Raw genomic sequence first — 23,272 nt, 5'->3', positions numbered from 1 at the left:
TCTGGAGGTTCTCTACAGTGGCTGCTGAGCAATCAATATTGCTATATCGATCCACAGCCTTCCTCTGAATGTGCTGCTAAAAGAGGAAAAAACGCAGGGCTCTCAAGTCCTACATTTTCCTATTTCTTAGAGGTTCTGTGATTTTTAAGACTTTTCAATTAATATTTTAAATTTGGATTAATATTTTAAAATTGGGTTAAGAGGGATCTATAACTGTTCAATATCTAAAAGAACCTGGTGTATTTCTTCCCCGATATACAGAAGTGTAGCAAGAAAAAAAATCTACATTTTACATGCTGCTTTTATTTTTTTGCCTTAAAAAAAAAAAATCTCAGTCATTGCAATTCACATGCTATAGAGAACAAAAAGAGATTGCAGTACAGAGTTTAGACACCACAGGCCCCTGTTGGTCTCCATGGACCTTGCACTAACCCTGCAGAGAACGAGGATAATCTAAGTCTGGCAGATCACTGGATGTCATCTGCTCCCACTCAAAGCAGAGCAATGGATGTGCTGGACCCAAAATTATCATAATAAAGAAGCACACCCCTTCCTTCATCCAAACCTTGCTCTGATTGCAGCTGGGCTTTTGTCAGCATCAGGAAGGTGGGATCAGGTTTAGGGCACAAATAAATGCTTACATCAACCTCCATTTCCATCGGCTCCCACGGGTAATCCTAGAATGTCTTGGAGATCATATGAGCTAACGGAGAATCTTATTATTTGCTAAATGTTTATGGCTATCTAGAAGACAGATAAACAGCACTTCCATTTAGTTATAAATGTGCCTTTTAGGCAAAAAAAGAAAACCCAAGCTTTACACTCATTTCCCAGTTACAATCCATTTTGTTGAAGTCACTTACTGGCCATTTTGATTCTACTGATATTGTTTAATTGAAACTGTAAGTGAATTAAGAAATGTGTATTTTGAATATGTATGAGCACAAGAAGCATTTTTATTTAGTGAACACATGCAGAAAGCCAGGATGGTCACCAAATAAAGCCAAATATTACTTGCAAATGGAAGAAAAATTGAGGGTATAAGCACATGAATATGAAAAAGCAGGTAAAATGCTCATTTCATATTTGAGAATAATTTTCAACCTTCATTTTGCACAGTTTTTATAAAGTATGTTAAAAGTTATTTAATGGCTCATTGCTTTCCTATTAATTCATGGGGGGAAGAAGCCCTTGAAATCCGACCTTTAGAATTGTTTTGAATCATTATCCTTCATATGAAGAAATTTAACAAAAGACTGACAGATAACAGGGATCATTAATTAATGGAATAATTTAAATATGTTGGAAAATAAGAATTTAAGTTTTGGGGATGGGAGAGAAAAAGCTCTGCAGAAATAAGAGTAATTCTTCACAAATTCCACATTTTAAAAGTGCCCCTAGAGAACCTAAGATTCATCTGCCCTATCCCTGAGCCACTGTACAAAATGCACATTTTTAATACAAGTTAATACACAACAGAGAACAAGAGAAAGCCAAAAAAATAAAAAAAACCCCAAAACTGAAAAAGCTTTTGCACAGCAAGATTACACGAGGTCTTGGGCAGCTGTATTCGCTGGCAGGCTTTGGAAGACCACTTTTTGAAGGTGGTGGTATTAACAATCCAGGTGGTAGTCTAGAGTCAGGAGAACTCCTAGGAGTAAGCGTAATGGAAGAGATATCTAAACAAGGAGGTGAATCCTCATTGTTACACCAGAAAAAAGTAGAGGGTCTTTGAAACATATGTTCATCATTATCACACTTTATGTGCAGCAGCTGAAAAGGAATCACAGAAAGAGAAAACATTCTGAGGAACAGAACGTGGTAATGTCAGGAAAAGAAGAAAAAAAGAAAGACATTTCATATTTCAAAAAAGCTTGTCAGCAACTTGCTGTTCAGTGCTATAGTTACAAGATACAGAAATACTTGAAAATACTTCAAAACAAAATATAAGAATATGCCACATTAAGAGGTAACCAGCACCAACTGGAATAAAGACAATCTGATCCTTGATCATGACACCAAATAAAATGAAGTCAGACATCTTTCCAATAGTGTGTGTGAGATGCTAAGAAATGCCCAAATCTAACAAGGTATCAGCAATCTCTCACATCTGCACTTGTAAATTAGCAGGCAGACACATGTCTGGGGAGAAGAGATACTGCGCTGGCTAATGCACAGGTCAGACTTTTCTCTGACTAACTGAGGGAAAACCTCCCATTTATATCCCACCAATGCTGAAAGAACAGCTCATTACTGAACTAAAATCTTCAGAGGACGTATTAATCTTTGGATCCTAACTGAAGGGATCGCAGACTTGTGCAGAAAGTTGTTATTGGCCACAGCCAAGGGTTCCAGACGGAGAAGCCAGAAATGGCACCTGGGCTGGAGGTGTCCTGCCTGAACCCCTGGGACTGGCCCAGGCTGAGGCAGTGGCAGATGAGTGCAGCAACAATTCTGAAGCTTGCTTTTGCTCCCTTTGTAGTGTTACACAATGGTATGTCATGATTATTTCATTAGAAGTTTGCATAATACAGTAGAGCAGGATTCAGTCAATTATTTTAAACCATTTTTACAGTGCAATGTAGAAAACAAAACATTTCAAATCCTTTTAAAATGAGTCTCAGCTACTTTCTTCACTTTCTTTACAGATTAACCTAGTTAAGGGTACAGGTGACTAAATGTAGTAACAATGCCATACTTAAGAATATCAAAACATCTCACAAAATTACTCAAAACTTGCAATTAAGCGTTAAAAAAAATTTTAAAAAAGGCTTTCATCCCTACTTCCAAAATTTCCATACCAGAATTGTGAAATGGAGGGTTTGGAATGGCAATAAATAAAAAGGAAATCAAAAAACCTACAGGAGAGAATTTCAATTATTATTTCAAGAGTCTAACCAGGCTACCGGTAGAAGAATTGCAATGCTACTGTGCACTACCGACATGGAAACCTTGCCGCTATACATAACTATGGGGGAAAGAAAAATCAGCCTTTGGAATAATAAGTGCTCAAAAAGACTAAAATACAGTGTAATTAAGAAAGCCAAATACTCTCCTGAAATTCAAAACAGCAAAGGATAAGTAGTTTTCACACGAAGGCATGGATGTCACATGAAAAATCACACAGAAAGCAGCAAAATGCACGTAGGACACCGGGCAGCAAAGCCATGGGGATGGTGAACGTGTATCAAATCCAGGCAATGGAAAATCTCAATACCAAAGCAGAATATAAAGCCCTGGTGTCATCTGAGCCCTGAACTGGAGCAGCCACAGGTCCCACCTGTGACACTTAGGACACCACACACCATATGGGGTGGGCCAGCCTCCTACAACAGTTTTGGGAATGCACCTGCTCAGGAAATGAATTTTCCCCAGGAGCTGTTCCTTCACAGAGCAGCACAGCACCCATGTTCTGGGGAGTGCTGCTCTGCATCTCATCCCATGGCTCAGAAGGACCTTCTGCTCACAGCCCTCTGGGTCCAAGCAGCCCACAGACACCACAGGGGCAGCAGGGAAGTGTATTTGACAATGGAAAACAGGGAATATCACCAGAGGCACAAAGTGCAGGGGGAGAAAGGAAAAGATCCTTACTCCAAAGAATACAACCTGAAAAGGGTGCAGCTTCTGAAAATTAATACTTTTACCCCGAATTTTAAAGGCAGAAATTAGAGTAAAAATAAATGAATTGTCATTTTATATAGCAACTGTGTTTAGTCTGGGTTTCCCACTCAGACCTGTAGTAACAGTGGCATTGATACAACATGTTCCAATTTGGGCCTCATTCCATCACCATAAGAAAAACAACAAGAAATTATACTTCATGATATTTTCATACTAGTTCAGTGGACTTAGTCTCTTCTAAGGTTAGATGTAACTATGTGCCAGCAAAGGATTTATTTTTGACTCATTCTACTGAGAACGGTGCTGAAGATGCACTCTTGTGCTGCGGCATACTAGAAAATGTGACTGAGATTTTATTAATCAGGAAGTCACTTCAAAACTGTTTCTTTTTATAAGGTCTCTAGACACTGATTTCAATCTCTGAGTCATACCCACATAGCAATCACCTAAGTGTGAATTAGAATAAATCAGGAAAGGGTTTTGTTCCTTAGAACATTCAAATTGGCAATATAGAGAACCACCACAGCGGGTAACGGCAGTGATGTTCCAGGGAATGGTGAAAAACCTTGAATTGAAAATCATGTATTTAGTCAAGAACCTGCTCATTTCCTGAGATTTGGGACTACTAAGAACACTCACTAATCCATAACTTACTAATTCACAAAATACTGTATAAGCATTAGCAGTTTCATTAATTAACTGCTACATCTTCAGTTCATTTAGTACTTTTTCAGTGGCGTGAAATATGCCACAGGCAATTTCAAATTCATTTTCTTTAACATCGTAAATGTAACAGAATTTTATACCCTCATGAAGAGGTGCTCAAACAACTGAGCACGGAATATTATAAATCTAAAAAAGCTGAAGATAGGAAAAAAAAACCCCAACAAAACCCAACCAAAAAACATGTGCATTTTCCCACTTGGCAATCTTGGTGGAAACAGTAATCAAGTGATATGCATAAACACATTCCTAAATGGTTTTTGAAATCTGCATAGAGTTCCAACATCTATCTTGGGGTTTTCCCGTGAGTGTGGTAAAGCTTTCCAGTGAGGGTCACTGGGGCAGGTGGCCTGTGCTTCTAGGTCCCAACAAAACTTGGAGGAAAGGGCTAAATCAGTATCTTGAATGCTCTGCTTAAAACTGGAGGGGTTTTGCAGCACCTCCACGCAGGAATATGTATTCCACACTGCTTCTTTGGTAATACTTATGGTGCATGGAAGAGCACTGATCCTTCTGGGGCTGCTTCTCCCAGCACCTCTTCCTGCTGCCCTTCAGTTCTGCTTCCCCCACACTGCAGTATTCCCCAGGGAACCCTGGCAGCTTTGGGCAGCACTGGCAATGGAAACAGCAGCAAGCAGGACACGTTGTGAAGCCGCTCTGCCAGGGCTGCACTGAGCTCTGGAGGCTGCAGTTCCACACAGCAGCAGCATCCAAAGCCTCCCTGCGATTCTAACTGGAGCAGTGTCCCCACAGGCAAACGACAAGATGAGAATCCAATGGTCCTCACATAATCAAGACCGAATGCAAAAAAGACCAGCCATTAAAAGCATTGCCAAGCCACTAAAAGAGATGAGAAGTAAACAACAGATAGACAAGCCACAGAAACTTCAGCAGTGCATGCAAAGGAGTGAGACAAAGGGAACATTCCACGCCAACATTTCCCATGGCACATGGAAGCGCAGCTCGAGAGGCAAACTAAGGAAACTCTCAGTTTGGGATTGCATGTCCTCAACAGAGGCACTCAGGACACCAAAAAAAGTGATAGTTGCTGTTGCATAACACTTCTGCAATGGCAAACAACATTCTAGCCATCTGAATGACTAACTGTTCAAAGTTCTAGGAGAACTGCTCTAACCCATTGACCCAAATGCAGAAAAAATGATCACTAAGCAGTTTATTATTTACTGAATGTGCTGAGCAAATGTAAATCTAATTAGCTACAATATCCTGAGAGAAAAAGTGTGAAGATTGATAATTTGATGTTCAACTTTCACTATATATTTTATGCAAAAGTATTTCATTATACAATCCAGTTTTCTCTCTTTCATTTCCAACTATGATCTCATTGCCTTAATGGCTGCTTTTATAGGTTCAGAACGAAATTTTATTTTTCCCATAGAGTTTATGAACTGACAGAAAAAGCACCTAAATTATATTGATGTTGATTTGGCCATATGGCTAGATTTAGAGCAGCTACAGAAAAATTTCACAGTGATACTAATAACCAAGCAAAGAGAGAATCCTGACGGCAATTGTATCCCTCAAAAGCAGAACTTGATTGCTGTCAATGCTTTTCACCCATTTACACTCTGCAAAAATGCAAAGGGTAGGTAACTGCATTATTCTATCATGTATTTTGCACCCATTTCACTCTGTCAGTATTTCTTTAAAATATGTCCTCAAATAAGCCCTTAGCTGGCCTGCAAAAAAACTGCAATACAAGCAAGAACCATCAAAAAAGCGGTTGTAGACCGAATTTCCCTCTGTACATCCCAAACAAGCTTCAACTTGCACTACTTATAAACTGGAGAGAGAAAAGTCATCCCTACATTTTTAAATTATTACTACTTTCAATTCTCATATGCAAGTTATTTACTTATTTAGTTTGATTTTTTAAAATACAGCAACTGAGGACTCAGATTAAACTCCCTAATCCTCCAATTCACTATTATCACTTAAAACATAATTTAATTAAAACAATTAGTAACAGATACTTCAGCTAGAAAAATGTTCCCTCTTATGAAATTATTAACTCAAAATATTTTTAATTCTGTGCTTAAAATGAAGCTTTAAGCTTACAGTCCACTCCTTGCATTTTCTTCTCTTAGAGCATGCATGGATTTTTGGATAAGTCATTAATTTGTACACATTTTGATGTGAAGCATCAGCAAATTAAGGTGCTCCAGTATTTGCATTTAGTATTTATGTTCTGAAAAGAACACGTTAACTGCTACTACCCAAGATTTGAATATGTGAGCACAGGGCCAACTCATTTAGAGAATTAAACCTGTCAGCAAGGCCACATATTGCAGTCCAACCTGGCACATCACATTTTGTCTAGAGTTTGTGAAACTATAGAAAAAATGTTTTTAAAACATTTTGGAAGTAAAATAGGATCTGAACTTTAAGTCTTGACAGTATTACATTTGATCCTGAGCAAATGGTTTTATTTTGTATTTAGCTACAAACCTATTTTCAGTGACAACAGGAAGTTAGAAAAGTTTATTTCAAATGACAGCCTGGATGTATCTATTTAGAAATGAAACATGTTGAAACAATTTTTTGTTTTAAATGTGCAGTGAACCAGATGCTTAAAACCATACACATATTAAGTTGTTCCTCTACAGTTTAAAGATGCACTCACATTCTATTTTCTTTTGATACTGAAGTGAAAACAGGAAATGTAATGGGGGGCTGCTTGTGGGAAAATGATCTGGGAATCAGAAGACTAAGCTGTCAGAAAGAGCAGAACTGGCTTGCTTTAAAAAAAACCCAAAAAACCCCAAACCAGACAAACAGCAATGACAAGGGTCAGTGATATAATACAAAAAAACCTGCTGCACTTCAAATTTCCTAAAGTGTTTTTTTTCTCCTTTCTTCATTTCATTAAAAACTAACGGGAAGACTGATGTTTCTAGAATGATTAAAGACACCAAAATCAATGCTCCTCAGTAGCAGAAATAAAGAAATTCTGGACTGGCACAGCATGCAGATGGTTCCAGGGCTTCCCAGTCACTGCCAGGTGGGAAAGGCATTCTGTCCTGGATCAGTATCTGAACATACAAAGCGTGACAGTGACATCGTGTGCCGTCTGTCACAGCAGTGTGTCACTCTGCAGGTGCCATCAAGTCTAAAAGTCCCTAAGTCTCCCCTCCTGGGGATGGAAAACACTTTCCTGACACTCAGCCTGCTTAGACCCCCTGGCTGCACGGGGATGGGCCCTGAGGGAGAAGAGGACACGTCCCAGAGAGATGTCAGTGCTTCTGTTGCTGTGTTTGTGCCCTGCAGCACCCCCTGCTCTGGGAAGGGGCTCCTTGTTTAATCACCTTGCTGCTGGGGGCTGCCGCAGTCCTGCACCAGCTGCTGACTGCCAGGGGCTGTGTGGCCGTGCACTGAGCACAGCAGCAAGGGCTCGACAACCTGCGTGAAAGGGAAGCCACGCAAGCACGCCTGCCAACGCTGAGAGAGCACAAACTGCATGCAAACAACTCAATACAAAAGGGAAAGCACAAGGTATGAAAATCCAAGGAACAGTTTAAGCACAAACAGAAGCAACTTTTGACCATCTGTAGTTGGCTTCTGAAACTGAACGTTCCTTTCCAAACCGCTGTGATGCCAGCTAAAGGCACATGTTCTTTTTTCTTGACACATTAGGTGTCAAGGATCAAGGCTAAAACTTTCCATTGACCACTGAACAATCCCTTCCCTAGACCTTAGAGCTGGGCTGCCAGATAAGGAGCTCCAGCCATAAAAGATTAAAAAAAATAGAAATCAATCAAAATGCTTATTATGTCCAAGAAAAGCTTCAGAAAGCTGTTTTATGGCACTGGCATCTCTGCATAGTTCACAACAGTGTGATAAAAAAATGCAAGAGAATATGAAACTCACAGTTCAATAAATCTGTTCTAAATCACAAGAACAATTATCTTATGTTCACAGCATGTAATACCAAGACTATCTGCATGGAAGGAAGCTTTCCCCCATCCATCCAAAAGTGCTTAGAAAGGGGCTCAAACACGATATTATTCCCCACGTTGGATATTCAGCTTCACTTAAGCTATTTTATTTCAGAAAATACTATCAGCAGATCTGAAAAGTTTACTGTGACAAAGTAATCACAATATAGATTTGTTATTTAATTTTGAAGACAGAGCAGCAGCAGTACAGATATTTTTAGTTTAATTTCAGAAAAAAATCTCCAATTATTTAGTTTAAAGCTAAAGGGACCTTTTTCATTACAGAAATTATGTGGAAACAGGGAGAAAGAAATTTTTGCATCACACCTATCTTTTTTCTGATAGGAATTGAGACTTTGCAGAATCATCCTTGAAATTATAGTTGATTTGAATGACAAGTGTAAAAAATTTATTGCAAACTATAATAGGCAATCAACTGTCTTACGAGTCGTTCGTAATTTTGTTCCTTCATACATATTTGTTGCTCGCATAGTGAAAAAGAAGATAGGTGCGATCACATTCACTGCTATCCCAGGCACACTGACTGATAATCCTTTTAACAGACTCCAACTGCCCTAAAAATAATGGTTTTTTTCTCTCACTGAAGTAATTTGTCAACCTCTCCAGTTCATTCCTTCATTCATTCCCAACCTTACAGTTGCACTGACGTGGAGTAATTCCTACAGCAGCACACCTGAGAGCTCTGATTTACCATCTCCACAAGACCTGGTTTAGACAGGACCTGCCTGAAAGCTGCCTCTTGGTAAGGGGCCAAAGTCCGTAGTGCTTGGTGGGAACTGCTGTGGGCCTGGAGCTGAGAAAGAGGTTTTCCGAAAAATGCGCTTGGCTTTGGTTGGTTCGTTTTGTTTCGTTTGAATTTTTGGCTGCACAACTGATGAAAGAATCCTGTAAAAGGAGAGGAGCTTATTCCAAACTCCTGCTCGAAGCAGGATCCAATTAGCTGAGGCTGTTGAGGACCATGCTCAGGAAAGATCCAGCATCACCAGGAGTACAGAGAGCTCCAACCTCTGGGCATCTTGTTCCAGCACTCACCCATTTATAGAAATCTTTCATGTCAGAATGAAAGCAGATGTTGAACAGGCTCTGAGGTGGCTCTTACTGCAATTTTAAACATTTGTGACAGGAAATGTTTGGGCCTTTCATGTTAAGATTAAGGAGTAAATAAAACAATAAAATAAAACTGCAAATAGCCAACAGTGATTATTGAAATGAATTAAAATCAGTAATTATCAATATTCTATAGTTTTGCTGCAGCACAACTCTATTTAAGCAATATGCCTATTCACTGCATTTAACAATAATTAATACAGTAACTAACAATAAAACACCATCTACGGGGGGAGTTTACAAGTGGCCAGCAAATTAAAAAATTGAGATCTTAACTCTTTAATATGGAATGCAGCATCATTGTCTTAAAGGGCACAACAAATCACAAACTACTGGATATTTTTAGGGCACTGTTAATGATTTTCTTTTTTTTCTTTTTTTTTTTTTTTGCTTAATGAAATGTCAAAGTTCTTTAATTTAAATGAAAGAAAATAATTGATTGCAATGGATTTAAGAGCCTATTTATTTACATTCAAATATGCATTTAGTTATTATATTCATAAATAAAAAAAACTGCCATCCCAATTGAGGAAAAAAAAAAGATGAAAGAATTGACTAATCTGATATTAAATCTAGCCTTAAAATTGATTACCTATCACTGAATGCTTCATAAGTGAGAAGATATTCATAATTTAAAATGTTCACTGTGGTGGTTACACAGTGTTTATAATTTATGGTGCTCTCCTCTCTAAGTAGATTTCAGCAAAAAGAAATGGCAGTCTCTCATGGGAACAACCATGTAATCAACATAAAGAGTGTACAGACATTACTGAGAAACTGTCAGCACCACTGCAAATATGCCTTTACTCCGCCCACGGTTTTGAACATCCATTTAAGGGGAAGTGGTGAACATTCAGAGCAGGAGCAAGGCAGTCCAAAACGCACAGCTGAAAAGTAGTTCCTCTTGTTCTAAGATTTTGCCACATGTACATTAAGAAATTGGATTTATTTTCACAGCTGCCTAAAGCTGTGCAGATGGAGCACACTTGCAAGAAGAGGGGAGTCATTAGGACCAGTCCGCAGTGCAACCTGCGTTTTTGGAGGTCCTGCCTAGGTGTCAGGAAGTGCCAGCCAGCAATTTAAACAAGCTCCTGTTCTGATCATCTACAGGAACTGCAGAGCAGTTGGAATTTCCAGTGAGGAACCCACCTTTGCTCCTCTTTCCCCAGCACCCAGCATTAGCACCAAGACCTAAGGACTCCTTGGCAGGCAGACTGCCAGCCACAGGTCACCGTGTGCTTGCGACCAAGGTGTGAGGAGCTCCCAAGCAGCACTTAGGAACCACATCCTTTCAGTGCAGAACCCTTTTTCACCCTCAGCTGGCACATTCAGATCTACACTGGAGTGAGCATCTACTGTCCTTTGGCAGCAACAAATAGGTATGGAAGAGTCACAGCTGGAGAGGTTGCAATTTGCACTTCTGCTGCCTCGTCACAATGTCACTGTTAGTCCAACACTGCCCTTCAACAGAGGCATTACCTGATCACTGCATGTTAATGGCAATCTCTGGGAACAGCAGGGATGCTCTTAATGATCATAAAATTGATTATAAAAGTGATTATAAAATACAGAGTGGCTTCAGACACAAGAGTTATGTCATGTACTTACTGGAGACGCGTGCACTTGTGTTATTCTTAACTGGTTCTCCAAATCTTGAACTTTATTTTTCAGTTCTGCATTTTCAGTTTCTAATTCTTGGATCTACAAAGCAAGTGGTTATTCAACAGCTATTGGGATAGTCACGGATTTCAAAAACAGCATTCACTGAGCTTAAGTTTCATCAGAGATCTGGTGATTTAGAATCAAGGTTTAACTCATTACCTGACTACAAAACAATTAAATTTCAGTATCCTCCATATTTCAACCTTGCTTTTTGGTGTCCTTGCAGGCCAGCAAAACATAAAATATTTTTTAACACATTTCTTTTCAGTCTTTTTTTTTTTTACCTTTACAATCTGAGAATAATGCTGGAAATTATGCTTCCGTAAAAAGCAGGCAATACAAATACACCAGCATGTACTTTTTATCGCTTAAAAAGGACAACATAGTTCAGAACTTACTCTTTTCTGTAAACCTGCAATTTGTTTCCTTGTTTCAACATCTTTTCCTCCGGATTCCAGAAATTTCCTGTAAGCTAAGTCAAATGCTTGACCAATTGTTAAAGTTATTTCTTCCGCCTTAACATAAAACATAAGACTGAAATTAGTAAATTAGGAAGATTTGCTGGAGCTCCTTTCATTTCAGAAGACCACAAAATACTTTATACCATGTATCATATCCAAAGGCTTTGCCCCATCCACCATGAAGCCAACACTACAAAGGAGCATAACAAGCACCCCTCAGCAAAATACCTTGGCAAAACACTATGACAGAATGTAAAAATACTTTGGATAAAGAAAGTAGACTGGACAGTACAAACTGTGTCTTCAATTTCCACAAACACAGATACCATACTGCACAATGGCTTTTCCTGATGGTTTCTGAAGCAAATACGGCCTGTTAAATCATTAAAAATCATTAAAGTCTTTTAAATTTAATGAAATAATGTTTTCATGCCAATGCATATTTTGACCCCTATTGGTTTTAAATCTGTATTTCAACACTTACTTTAGTGAGTACTATAAAAGCTCACTCAGAATACTGCAGAGAAGTATTTATCTGCCCAATTATTTTCAACTACATATATCCAGAAAAAAAAAAATCTGCAGAAACTGCTTTGTATGTGCAAAGTACAATAATTTACTAGTTCTATGCTGATTCATATCCTATGTTATGATGTGTTTAAATGCAGTCAATGAAGAATATCTATGTCAAAAATGACAGGGGTAGAATAAGCCTACAGGAAGCTGATGGAGGACACCAAGGTTTCAGAAACAAGTGATGCCAAAGCAGGACCAATAAATATTGAACATATGGACACACACTAAAACTTTAGCAGAGAAAGTAAACACAGTATGGAATAACTGTTCTGTCTCAGACAGCCGAGAATGTCAGTGCTTGGTGCAATGAGTTGTCTGGGAGTGCTTTGTGGTGTTAAACTTGGGAGATGTGGCAGGGAAAGGGGTGGACAAAGAAGGGAGAGCCTCGCTGTGATAAAATAATAAAAAACCCCAACAAACAAACAACACACAAAATCCCCGACACTAAAACCAGAGACAGACACATCAGCAGAAAAGTCTGCAAGGGTATCTCAGCCCCAGAGTTGCAGTAATCACAGCCAACAGCTGTGCAAACATCTCCAGCCTGGTGGGATGGAGCCCGTTCTCCAAGAGTATTGCAGATGCTTCCCCCAGGATGCTGAGCTGGGCAGCAAGAGAAATTACCCCAGAAAACCAGCTCAGATCACTGAAGAAAGAGACTCATCCTTCGTTTAAAGCAGCTAAGTTGCAAGACACCGTAACGGCATGAGAAATTGTGTCCCAGTTAAAAGGCAGGCTGTCTTTTATGAACCATTCCCACCTCATTTCAAGGCAGACCCCTCAGCAGCACCGTGACCTGGAGCCCTGCAGAGCGTCCCGAGTACTTACACACTTCTCACTGTCAAACACATAGCACAGGTGCTTATTTGATTCTGAGTCTTTGCATATGAAAGTAAATATTCTCTTGTCAGTTTTGTCATCAGCGCAAAAGGATATCCTGTGGAGCTGGCAGTTGTGCTGGACCTCCTGCAAACAAACAGAAAGGCAGTTTTTAACAAATTATTGCACTCTCTTAGGATAAAGATACACATAGGAAAGCTCTGGATTTCCTCATAAGAGCAGGCAAGCTGCAATAATGTTTTTGAATGTCCCTTACTGTACACGAGCGCACCCAAAAATTGACTTAAAGCGTAACAGAAGTTAGCAAACTCATCTCCTAAAAAACACTCCTGTTTTTTACTTAATGTAAATAGGAAGTTTTTATTTGGACAGCATTTATCTGGAAGTATTTATTTGGACAGTAATTTCTGTTCTAGAAAATTGATTTTACTCTTGCCTTGCATCCCTCTGCAATTTATTTAGGGCTTGATTATGTAAAGTAATCTTCCAGGTGCACAACATCTTTAAATTTCATCATCTTCCAAGGTTTGTTCAAATGGATTTACTGATTTGAGTCCTTACTTTGCTACATTAAATATAGAAAATAGAAATAAAATTACTTTGCTAACCAAATAAAGAGGAATAAATCTGACATGCAAACACTTGTTTACTCGAGGTGCCACATAAGCAGCTTTTAGGCATTATTATTCGGATTTTTTGCTACTGTACTTAATTTTCCATTAAAAAGCAAGTTTCAGCTATTTAAAAAGTTGCAATGGCAATGCTCTTCAGCTGTGAGAGCCTGACAAGACTGAAATAAACTATCTCAACTATTTTTTTATTGTTTTTCTTCAACAAGTCTCCTCTTGGTATTTTATTTGGCTTATTACATGGGAAAGCAGTATTTGCTTTAAAGGAAAATATGTCCTTTAGATGTCAACTATTATCTATAAAAAAAAAAAAGTCTGTGCAGCACTGGGGTTCCCAGCTTGCTGTAAGCCCATAAACAAGGCCATGCCCTCTTTGCACACAACCTCATAGCCAAAAAAATGCACCCTATGGGCAATCTTTTCCCCTTGCCCCAAGTGAGTTCATTTTCTCAGTCTTTACAGCTGTTCTGAGTGTTCTGTTTCTCCCATGTCCCAAATCTCTGTCCTGTGGTAGCTCTTTAACACACAGAAAAAATAACGTGCGCTTGCCCTGGCACTATGAGGTTTACAGATCCACATAATTATTTCATATCGTTTAAGGACAGAAGCACTTTTTTATAATCCTTTTTTGGCATGCTAAGTATAGAATCAGGTCCTGATATATGAGCTGGCCTCCTGTTCCTTCTGCCATTAATAGCCGCTATGAGACTAAAACCCAGTATTCCTCTGTAACATACTGAAGTGCTTTGTTTCAAAAACACTCTGCAAAAAAGACTAATTACTGCTGATAACATGAAATTGAATTTCCTGAAGCATTTTATAAACTGTGCAAGAAGAAGGAAAACTCGATTGAAATTTACATGCAGCTACAAGAAACTAAGTAGGGGAGATAAAAAAACTGCTCACAGTTGAATACTACTTGAGTTGTAATAACAACATTTCTAAGAGATTAGAATGTTCCTACTCCCCCAGACATATATCCCACAGCTTTCTGTTAATCCCTGCAGGAAGGCTAAGATCTTTTGGCATTTCAAACTGTTATTTTAAAACAGTTTTTGCCAGGATATGGCCTTTAGCAAGCCTGTCTGCCCTACGGCATAAGGAAGATGCAAAAACTCCAATTAAAGTTGACGTGGGATATTTCTTGTCCCCTCTGCTTATGTATGAACTGTTGAGTTCCGGTTGTGTAAAGAATCTGAAACACAAAAGGGCTGCAAGCATCTGTAGCTTTGAACTACAGCTACCATTTGAGAAAAAGCACTGCCACTGCCTGAGTGCAGCCGTCACTCCACAATTAAGAAGGAACAAAAGAATCTTCCAAATTCAACATTCAACATATATATGGAAAGGTTTTAATCATATGCAGTATTAACATTTATTTAGCTCCTTGTTTTCATCTTCCTCAAACTTTAAAAGCCCTGCTTTGAAAGGATTAAAAAGATTGAATACCACATTAGCTACAGTGTGCCTTCAGGACCACCACAGGAGGATGGCACCCAGGTGTTGTAACACAACATGGTATTTTTGAAGATTTTTTCCGTCAGTAGAAGGGCTTTTGTTATAATACTTTAAAAATAAAAAAATGAAAACCTTAACACCAGTGAAACAAATATTTACTAGTTTAGCATGAAAAAAAACCCATGTAAGTTTCTTACCTTTGTTTTTGGATCTAGAATTTTTACACCATAGATTGAGATTTGCAACTCAACTTTGGGCGTCTTTTGACCTTCAGATTTCTTGATATGCCTCGCAAACTGAAACACAAAAAGCACAACAGCAATCACATAATTAGTAAGTTTATTTGTTCTTATTAATTCCTAGTTTCTCTCAACTCCTTCCATCTCAAGTTGTTTCCTTCCTTCTTCAATAAGCTTTCCATAAACAACACCAACTATTCCAAGAGTCTGAGTTGGGCACAAATTAGCATTTCTAACTGTGCACTATAGAACGTTCCTAAAATTCAGGAAGAAGTATTTTAAAATTAATTAGCACGTTCCCCTGAAACTTTTTATCTGCTTTATATGCACTTAATTGAAGCTTTTGCTTGAGATTTCTCCGAGAGCAGCAGAAAAATGAACACTTTCAGTTCAGCAGCTGCCTGGTTGTTGAGCAGGGAACACCAGTGTGTGTTCCACACCCCACTATTTCTAAACTCACTTCCATACTCACGCATGGAGAGTACTTCCAGATATTCCTTTAAGATATTCCATCAGTCATTTTAAGCAGGGTCAGTTTGAAAGCACTACAGTTGTAAACACCTAAGAAGTACTTGATCTATTTTATTCTCAGACTTTATCTGCCTGCAGCCCACTAGATGATGGTTAGACAGCACTTTATATGACTGGGTTGGGTAACATGTCCTATCCAATACATTTTCCATCCTTTTCCATCTTCTTTTCTACACTTATCTTTCTCTCTCTTGTGAACATTGCCTATAAAATCAGCACAGTATCTCAAATTTGCTCCTGGCATGACAGTTCAGAAGTGCCCTAAATTTGGGTACCCTTCTTAGCAAATATATGTGATTGCTCCATATTTTGCTCTGTTACCACAGCAAAATGTTGCCCTTTTACTATCAAGTCTTTGACAACCTGGAATGGCATTTTCAAATGCATAAACAAGGATGATGATCCACTAAAGGCCACAAGTTGCAGTCTTTGCTTCAGAGCTCTACGTCTGAACACATCATCCTCAACATTCCCATTTGAGAATAAACAGGGTGCATAATTCCCCATCGGTACAAATTCTCTGTGTCAGGATTCAGCTGGACAATGGCTTTTGGTGCCATCAAGAATCTAGGGTGCCATCGAGGGTGCTGTCCTATCAGACCTGGAACATATAAGCCCGAATTGCCTTGTTATTGGGAAGTGCTTGGCTGGAGCCAGCTGACACCTCTCCCACAGATCCTTAAAAACTCTGATTACAATTGATTATTCAATTAAGTGATAGTTCAGGGTTTGGATTTTTACTCTGATCCTTTTCCAACTAGTACTTGGAAAATCTTCCCATAAGACAACTGCTTTATACAATATGATTGTCAATCTCTTATTTCATTTTGCTTACAGGCAGCTTCATTCATGGCAAACTATTAGTTAGTTTGGAGAATCACCCTAAAAGCACAGAATTAACCTGGTTTTCCCTGTCTCCCAGTTTTATTCCTCATTTTGAAAGCATACTTATTGGACTTTCAACAGCTAAACATTAATTTATAATTGATCCTATTAACTTCACACAGTTACTGGACTTACCCAGACGTTTCATTATTGATTCCTGCACCCCAATAGCCGAGAAATATCAAACACTTGGGAAAACAAGCAGCACTTTCCCACCTCAAAAACCCCCAAACAACTATCCCCCATTTCAACCACTCTGTGCCACTCTCAAAAACAACTCTTAAATAGAAATATCTATTTTGCACTTCAACATCAAGAGCTGCTACAGTCTCTGGCCAAATATTTTATAAAGGTTCATACAGGAGGACTTACTACTGAAAGCCAATTAGTTGAGAGCCAAGAAAATATAATTTCTAGTTCTGCCTCTTCAGCATCATGTATATACCTCTTGCAACGTGTCCTTTTCCCATCCACCTATTTAACTTCAAGCCCACATCTTGCTATATACACTCTTAATACACATTAATCCCTGTATTTTTATTAAGGTGTGCCATTCCATATGGATGTCTCAATTTGTTAAAATGACATTTTATGTAAAATAAAATCTTAAAAATCATAACTGCTGGTTTACAGCATTTTGGCCAACATCTGTTGACTTTAAAGGGCAATTAAAATTCACTACAGAGAAAAAATATGTTTTATTTGATAAAAATCACTCCTTAAACAACACAAAATCTATCCTAAATTTTACACCGCAAAGTTAGCCTTTTAAGTCTGTGCTTGAAGAGGAAAAAAGATAGGGCAAGCGTTGCTTTATTAGTACAGATTTTTTTTTTCCCAAGATGAACATAAAACTTAGGTTTCTTTAGATAATTTTCAGATCATGCATTCATTCATTGGCTGCACTCTGCCAGCTTTCCTCTCTGATTTGTAATTTCCTGATATCCCTACATTGGTGGGACTTTGAGGACATGTGTGATCCCTTTTCTCAGTCCTCTGCACTTTGCCGGGTTAAATGGAACGACTACAAAACCCAAAGATCACCCGGACAGTTTGGAAATCTCAATTCCCAACACGCTCAATGGTGCCCAGAAAGACACCCACAGAACAGAAAACCCTGAGGCACAACTCAGCTCGAATCAGCCCGCACCTTGAGCAAATCCTGACCTTTTGGAAACGGCCCTTTGCAAACAAGCCATGCATGAGTCTTTCTGTGCAGCAGCGAAGAGAAAGCACACATAATATTTGATTTTACTGCATTAAACGTGTGGTATGCATTGAGAGCGATGATGGAATGCTTGATTTTCCAACAGCAATCATCTCAGAGTCTCAAACAACAGCTACATGAAAACAGTTGTAGTTTTTACAGAAAAGAAGTTTTAAAGAAAAAGGTTTTAAAGTAAGCGATGTGAATAACTTGCACAAGTTTTAGAACAGCTGGCCAAAGCGTGCTCCAAGTAGTCAACACTTACAACACTGAGGAAGTTCCAGAAGGCAGTTCTGAGCCAATTCTAAAAAAAGGGTGAACAAACTGACCCTACCACGTCTCCACGTCTCAAAAAGCAGAAATCCAGTTCAAGAACTAGAGAATTCAAGTGAGATGAAATTAATGATGATCAATATTTCACAAAAAATGCAGCTTGTCCACTCTGCATTTTGTATATGCCATTATATTTAAGAAAGTGAAGCAGTAGAAAGAAAGTATGAGTTAAGTTAGTTACATTAGTCTCCAGATGTAGTTATAAACAGGAAATTGTCATTGGGAAGATATGTTTCTAATGTATTCCAGCAGGGTTTATTTCTTAAGCATGACATTATTGAACAATGACCAGGAGAAAAATAATTACTGATAAAATCTGCAGGCAGAAGAAAATGAGAGAGGGAAAAAAAGGGGAGAAAACTAATGATCTGAAATCTAAAATCCTTACAGAGGAAGCTTGCAGACCACAAAGACTGAAGAAGGGGCAAATAACAGAGAGAACCTTACCAACCAGAACACCAGAGACCAACTGAGCCCATTGTTTTCCTACAAGCAACCCTGCAAATCCCACATGTGGCAACAAACTTTGGTTCTTGGGAGACTACCCTGTGAGGATGGACGAATAAAGTCTGAATAACATGGTAGGACTTCCACTAACTGAGGACCTTCTCATGAAACCAAAACTGGGAAGGTATTTCAAAGAGATCCTTAAGATGACAACAATGGCTGCACTGCATCAGCTGCTTGTGAGAAAACACTCAGATGTTATCTGCTGGGGTTTTCAAAGGCAGAAAGACATTGACAAAACAAAGAAAAAAACTCACAGGATATTTACCAAAGCTAGCAGAGGGCTGGAAAACCCACTTTAAGACACTCCCTAAAATCAAAACCAGGCCAATGGTGAAAGAAACCAATCACAACAGAACCCCTTCCATACAGACATCCTGACAAATGAGCTTTTTAATCAAAGGTTTACCGGGTACAGTGAACGGCACACAAAGATTAATTCAGAAAATACGTGGCAGTTCCTTTCTTAGCACTTTTCCTGCCCACTGTGCTGTGCAATAACAGATAACACACAGATACTGATCAGCAATTTCTTTTATATCTGACATTCTCCAGAATGCCACATCCAGCCATCCCCCCAAACTTGTGCGGGGTTTGAACAGCACATCCCATCACTGAGTCAGGTATCAGGAATTTTCTCTTTATTTATTTCTAGTCATTCCTTCTACCTAAGGAGGACCCCAAGGGACCTCCGGACCTGGGAGATGTACAAATATCTTCTTGTCAGTACACATTTGAAACCGAGAAACATTTGTATCTCGCACAGTAACAAGATTATTTAAGAGGGTAAAAATCTGCAGCCTCCCCTTGGCATCAAAGTGGAAAATGATATAAAATTATAATGAATCACAGCATGGCTTGGGAAGAGACAGGATGGGCCAAATTCTTAAACTGTTAGTTTATACATATAATGTTCTCAGGCACGAACTCCAGGTTTGGTCCAGCTCAGTGGGATGGGCTAGTTTGTATTCAGCTGCTTCAGAATTAACATTATATTTTCATGGCATTTTTAGGGAAAGGAGCAGATACAAAGAAAACTATTTTCTATGGTTTAACTCAGCTTTAAAAATTAAAAAAAAAATAAAAACCACCCATATATTTTGTAATTTATCACAGCAGCAGGAGAAAATGCATACTCTAAGAGTCTTATTAAAATTAAATTGGATGTGTTTATGCCTCAAGTCTTAGCAAACCACAACCAGAAAGACAGCCATGAAGAAAAAAAAAAAATCGTGTTTTCAAGACAGTCAGCAACTGCAGCTGAAGAATTAATTGTTAAGACTAATTATCTCTACATAATATAAAAATCAATTTCAGCCATGCAATCAAAACTATGTGGTTCTCTTTAATATTTACCCCTCCCTGCACAATTCAAGATGTAATTGAAAATAGTTGAGACATCAAAAGGGAGATATTCCTGTGATTGGGGTGCTAATCTTCATCTCAGGGAAGAGAGGTTCAACTCCTTCATATAACGCAGGTAACCTGTGACAAATCAGACACATTGCACTTCACACCTTAAAAAAGCCCTGATTTAGGGCAGGGTCATTGGATAAGCTGGGAAGCAGCTCTGTAGCCTGTCTTGGAGAGATGTTTTCCTCCCTTTTTCCCATTACAACATTCATTATAAGGAAACGTGTCTGAAAAAAAACCCAACAGGCAGGTCCCTTTTTTCTTGCAGTGCCTTCATGTCATCTAATTGGTCATGTTATGGTCCAAACTCTCATGGACATTTGATGTGGGCGTAACAAAATTATGGCCTCTGAAAAATAGCTGTCAAGAGGAGGAAAAGGGTGTAAAAGACACTGATATGCAAAATTCAATCTCTCAATCATCATCTGGGCAAGGAAAAAGCCATCCAGAAGTGTTGATCTATGGAAGAGGTTGTATTTTATTTTCCAGACACACACTGGACTGAGAGGAAGGCTACCCATCTATTATCCACAGAGCAGAAGACTGTGCAGTCTTTCTTTCCATCTCTCACTTCCTGACAGAATTCTTGTGTTTTGTTTTATTTGGGGGTGGGCTGCTTTGTCGATGCTGTTTTGAGATCTTTTGGTTATTTTGCCTGGTGTCATGGAGTTTTGGGGGTTTGTTGGGGTTTTTTGGTGGTGGGTTTTTGATTTTTTTTTTTTCCCTGATTGGTTTTTGTTGATTTTGTTTTTTTTGGTGGGGAAGGGGCAGGGTTTAATTTTAGGTTTTTTGAGGGGCAGGGTAAACAGGTATTTTCTTATTGAGTTCTTCTCATCTGACTTTCTTTGGTCTTCAGGATGTCCTTGACTGGTCCTGAACCACAAATTCCCCTTTCTGCAGTACTTCAAAGAGAGCAGTCATGGCTGGAAGGCTTGGCTGCAAATCTCTTTATCCCAATATTAAAAGCTTCTCTGTACTCCACCCTCCTCTGTCCTTTCAACAACAAATGAAACTGAGCTTTAACACGGAAGGGAGCTCAGAACAACATCCACAGATGGTCCGTTAAGGGCAGCAGCAGGACAGCCTCTCTGCATGTGTGGAAGTGTGTGAACCAGCTCTCTTCACTTTGTGTACCCTTAGAGGTCAAGGACATGATGAAAAATATTTCAAGTGGTTTCAGAGTGATTCATTCTATTTGCATTTTGTCTGGTCATCTCCACTTGCAGAAGAAAAGTGGAAGAAAAGAAGGATAATGAGTTGAAAGCCGGGTAAGCAAAGTCACAAAAACACCCTTTGGAAGATTCTAGAATAAACAGCCCAAAACTCAGGTGTTTATTCTGGTTTCTCCCTGGCACTCCTCCACGCAGCTTTGGCTATGCTGCTCCTCCCATCTGTCATGCTCTTCTTTCTACCTGTTTCTGTCTCTGGCAACCCTTCTAACATTTTATAAGAAATTCCTGCAGTCTGATCGAGAAGGTACAAACTTCATCAATCAAGGAAAGGAATCATTTCACTTAACAAAATAAAGTGTGATTTGACAACATGTAGACATTTGAGTACTGCAGGCATGTTTGGGTACAGCACCTGGGCGCCATGTGCTTTAGTTTTTGTTTCATTCTAGAAACAGGTTTGACTAGAAAACTGGAAGGAAAACACAGTTTGAACAAATTATGATAATAGTTCACCTTATCTTACAAATAAATAAACAAACACATTGTAAAACATTAGTGTTCAACTTTCTTCTTTCTCCTGCAGTAGAGCTCCAAGCACTTGGAAAACACAAAGGGAGATCCCACCTAGATAAAACCACTGGACAATCCTCTAGAAAAATTAAACACAGTTGCTTGAAAAAAAAACTATCTTCTAATGTCAGCTGTCCCAGAAAAATTGTCAAGAAAATATAAAAGTCATATTTAGGATAAAAGTACAACGGAGCATCAAAAAAGTCTGTCCAAGATATTTCATGTTTTTGCAGAACATCAGCTCCATCTGCTGGGAAAAATCAGTTTGTGGAATGGCAGCTGCAGTTTCTGTGCTGGGCAACCCAAATCTTTGTGCTAAGGGTTTTTAATTTAGCGAAGTAAACAGTTGTATATCAAATCTTGGCTCTGACAGTTTGGTGACATGAGGACTTAAGAAAAATGCTTTCTAGTGACCGTGTTTCATGATCTGCATATCACTGGAAGCATGTGACTTCAGAAGCTCATTAGAGCGATGCATGTCACTTGTAAAAATAGCTCTGAACATTAGGAAGACTCAGTTGTTTTTCTGCTAGCTATTAATTTTAATTAAAAATAAATTATGATTAATCACATTGTCATTAAAGACAATTCCAGATAATTAAAAAATATAAATATGGCATCAGAAGCTACATGTCTTCTAAAAACCTCTCCTACCCCCAAACCACTTTATATTTCTTCAATATTTCTTTCAATAAGACATTAGTTTTTCAAGCTGTTCTATTTGCCTAAAAATTTTCAATTAGCATTCTAAAAACAAGCTACAGACGTGTGCTTAATAAAAAATCCAGTACCTCTAGGCTTCTCTTCAAACACTACAGATGCACAACGTAAGTCAGTCTTCAGATGAGTATTCAATTAATTGGAGATTGTTTCAAACATAAAAGCCTTTTCATTGCTCTCTGAATTCTGTTCCAAGATTTTTTGAGTCCTTCAGAAAGTCATCTTTATTTACTTTGGAAGATCTCTAATAAACTTCTTATTATGTAAGATCACATGCAATACTTGATATCTAAGCTCCAAAATTCCAAACTTGAAGAAAATAATGTAATTCTGGCAGCAACTATTCAGACTTATATCTCCAAGGTGGTTTGCTTAGGGAATGTGTGTAGAAAAGTAGAGCAGGCATCTACATACTCCAGTGACACCATAAACATATACACAACATTTCAGGCTTTGCCCACGCTTCTGAGAGCAGTTTTTTGAAATCCTTTTTTATGGAATCATAGAATTCAACCCACCCAAAGCCTCCTGTGAGCAGTGAGAGCCCAGGCCAGCCTGGGGTTCCACCGATGCCTTAAGTTTTAATTTTCATGTTTTTCAGATTCTGTGCTGCCTAGGGGTGCAGTTCTGAGCCTCATATT

The 23,272-nt window shown here is 38.7% G+C and overlaps 1 protein-coding gene across 14 annotated transcripts in view; it reads right to left on the bottom strand.

The window, feature by feature from the left end:
- Positions 1 to 23,272, bottom strand: part of GULP1 (GULP PTB domain containing engulfment adaptor 1) — a 151,463-nt gene that overhangs the window by 17,246 nt on the left and 110,945 nt on the right. For 11 of the 14 annotated variants that reach the window (XM_066189540.1, XM_066189541.1, XM_066189543.1 and 8 more), the window contains 5 exons: positions 15,252 to 15,350; positions 12,956 to 13,093; positions 11,489 to 11,605; positions 11,037 to 11,129; positions 1,549 to 1,773 (listed from right to left, as the gene is read on the bottom strand). In XM_066189540.1, the coding sequence (XP_066045637.1) occupies positions 1,549 to 1,773; positions 11,037 to 11,129; positions 11,489 to 11,605; positions 12,956 to 13,093; positions 15,252 to 15,350 (672 nt within the window). The remainder of the gene's footprint in view (positions 1 to 1,548; positions 1,774 to 11,036; positions 11,130 to 11,488; positions 11,606 to 12,955; positions 13,094 to 15,251; positions 15,351 to 23,272) is intronic. The other 3 variants (XM_066189553.1, XM_066189552.1, XM_066189551.1) reach the window with 1 other exon arrangement.

The sequence above is a fragment of the Chamaea fasciata genome, unplaced genomic scaffold (genome assembly GCF_029207755.1).
Source record: "Chamaea fasciata isolate MVZ Bird 193981 ecotype frontalis unplaced genomic scaffold, bChaFas1.0.hap1 SCAF_8, whole genome shotgun sequence".
Classification (NCBI taxonomy): Eukaryota; Metazoa; Chordata; class Aves; order Passeriformes; family Sylviidae; genus Chamaea; species Chamaea fasciata.
This window is presented reverse-complemented; position numbering and strand designations above follow the sequence as displayed.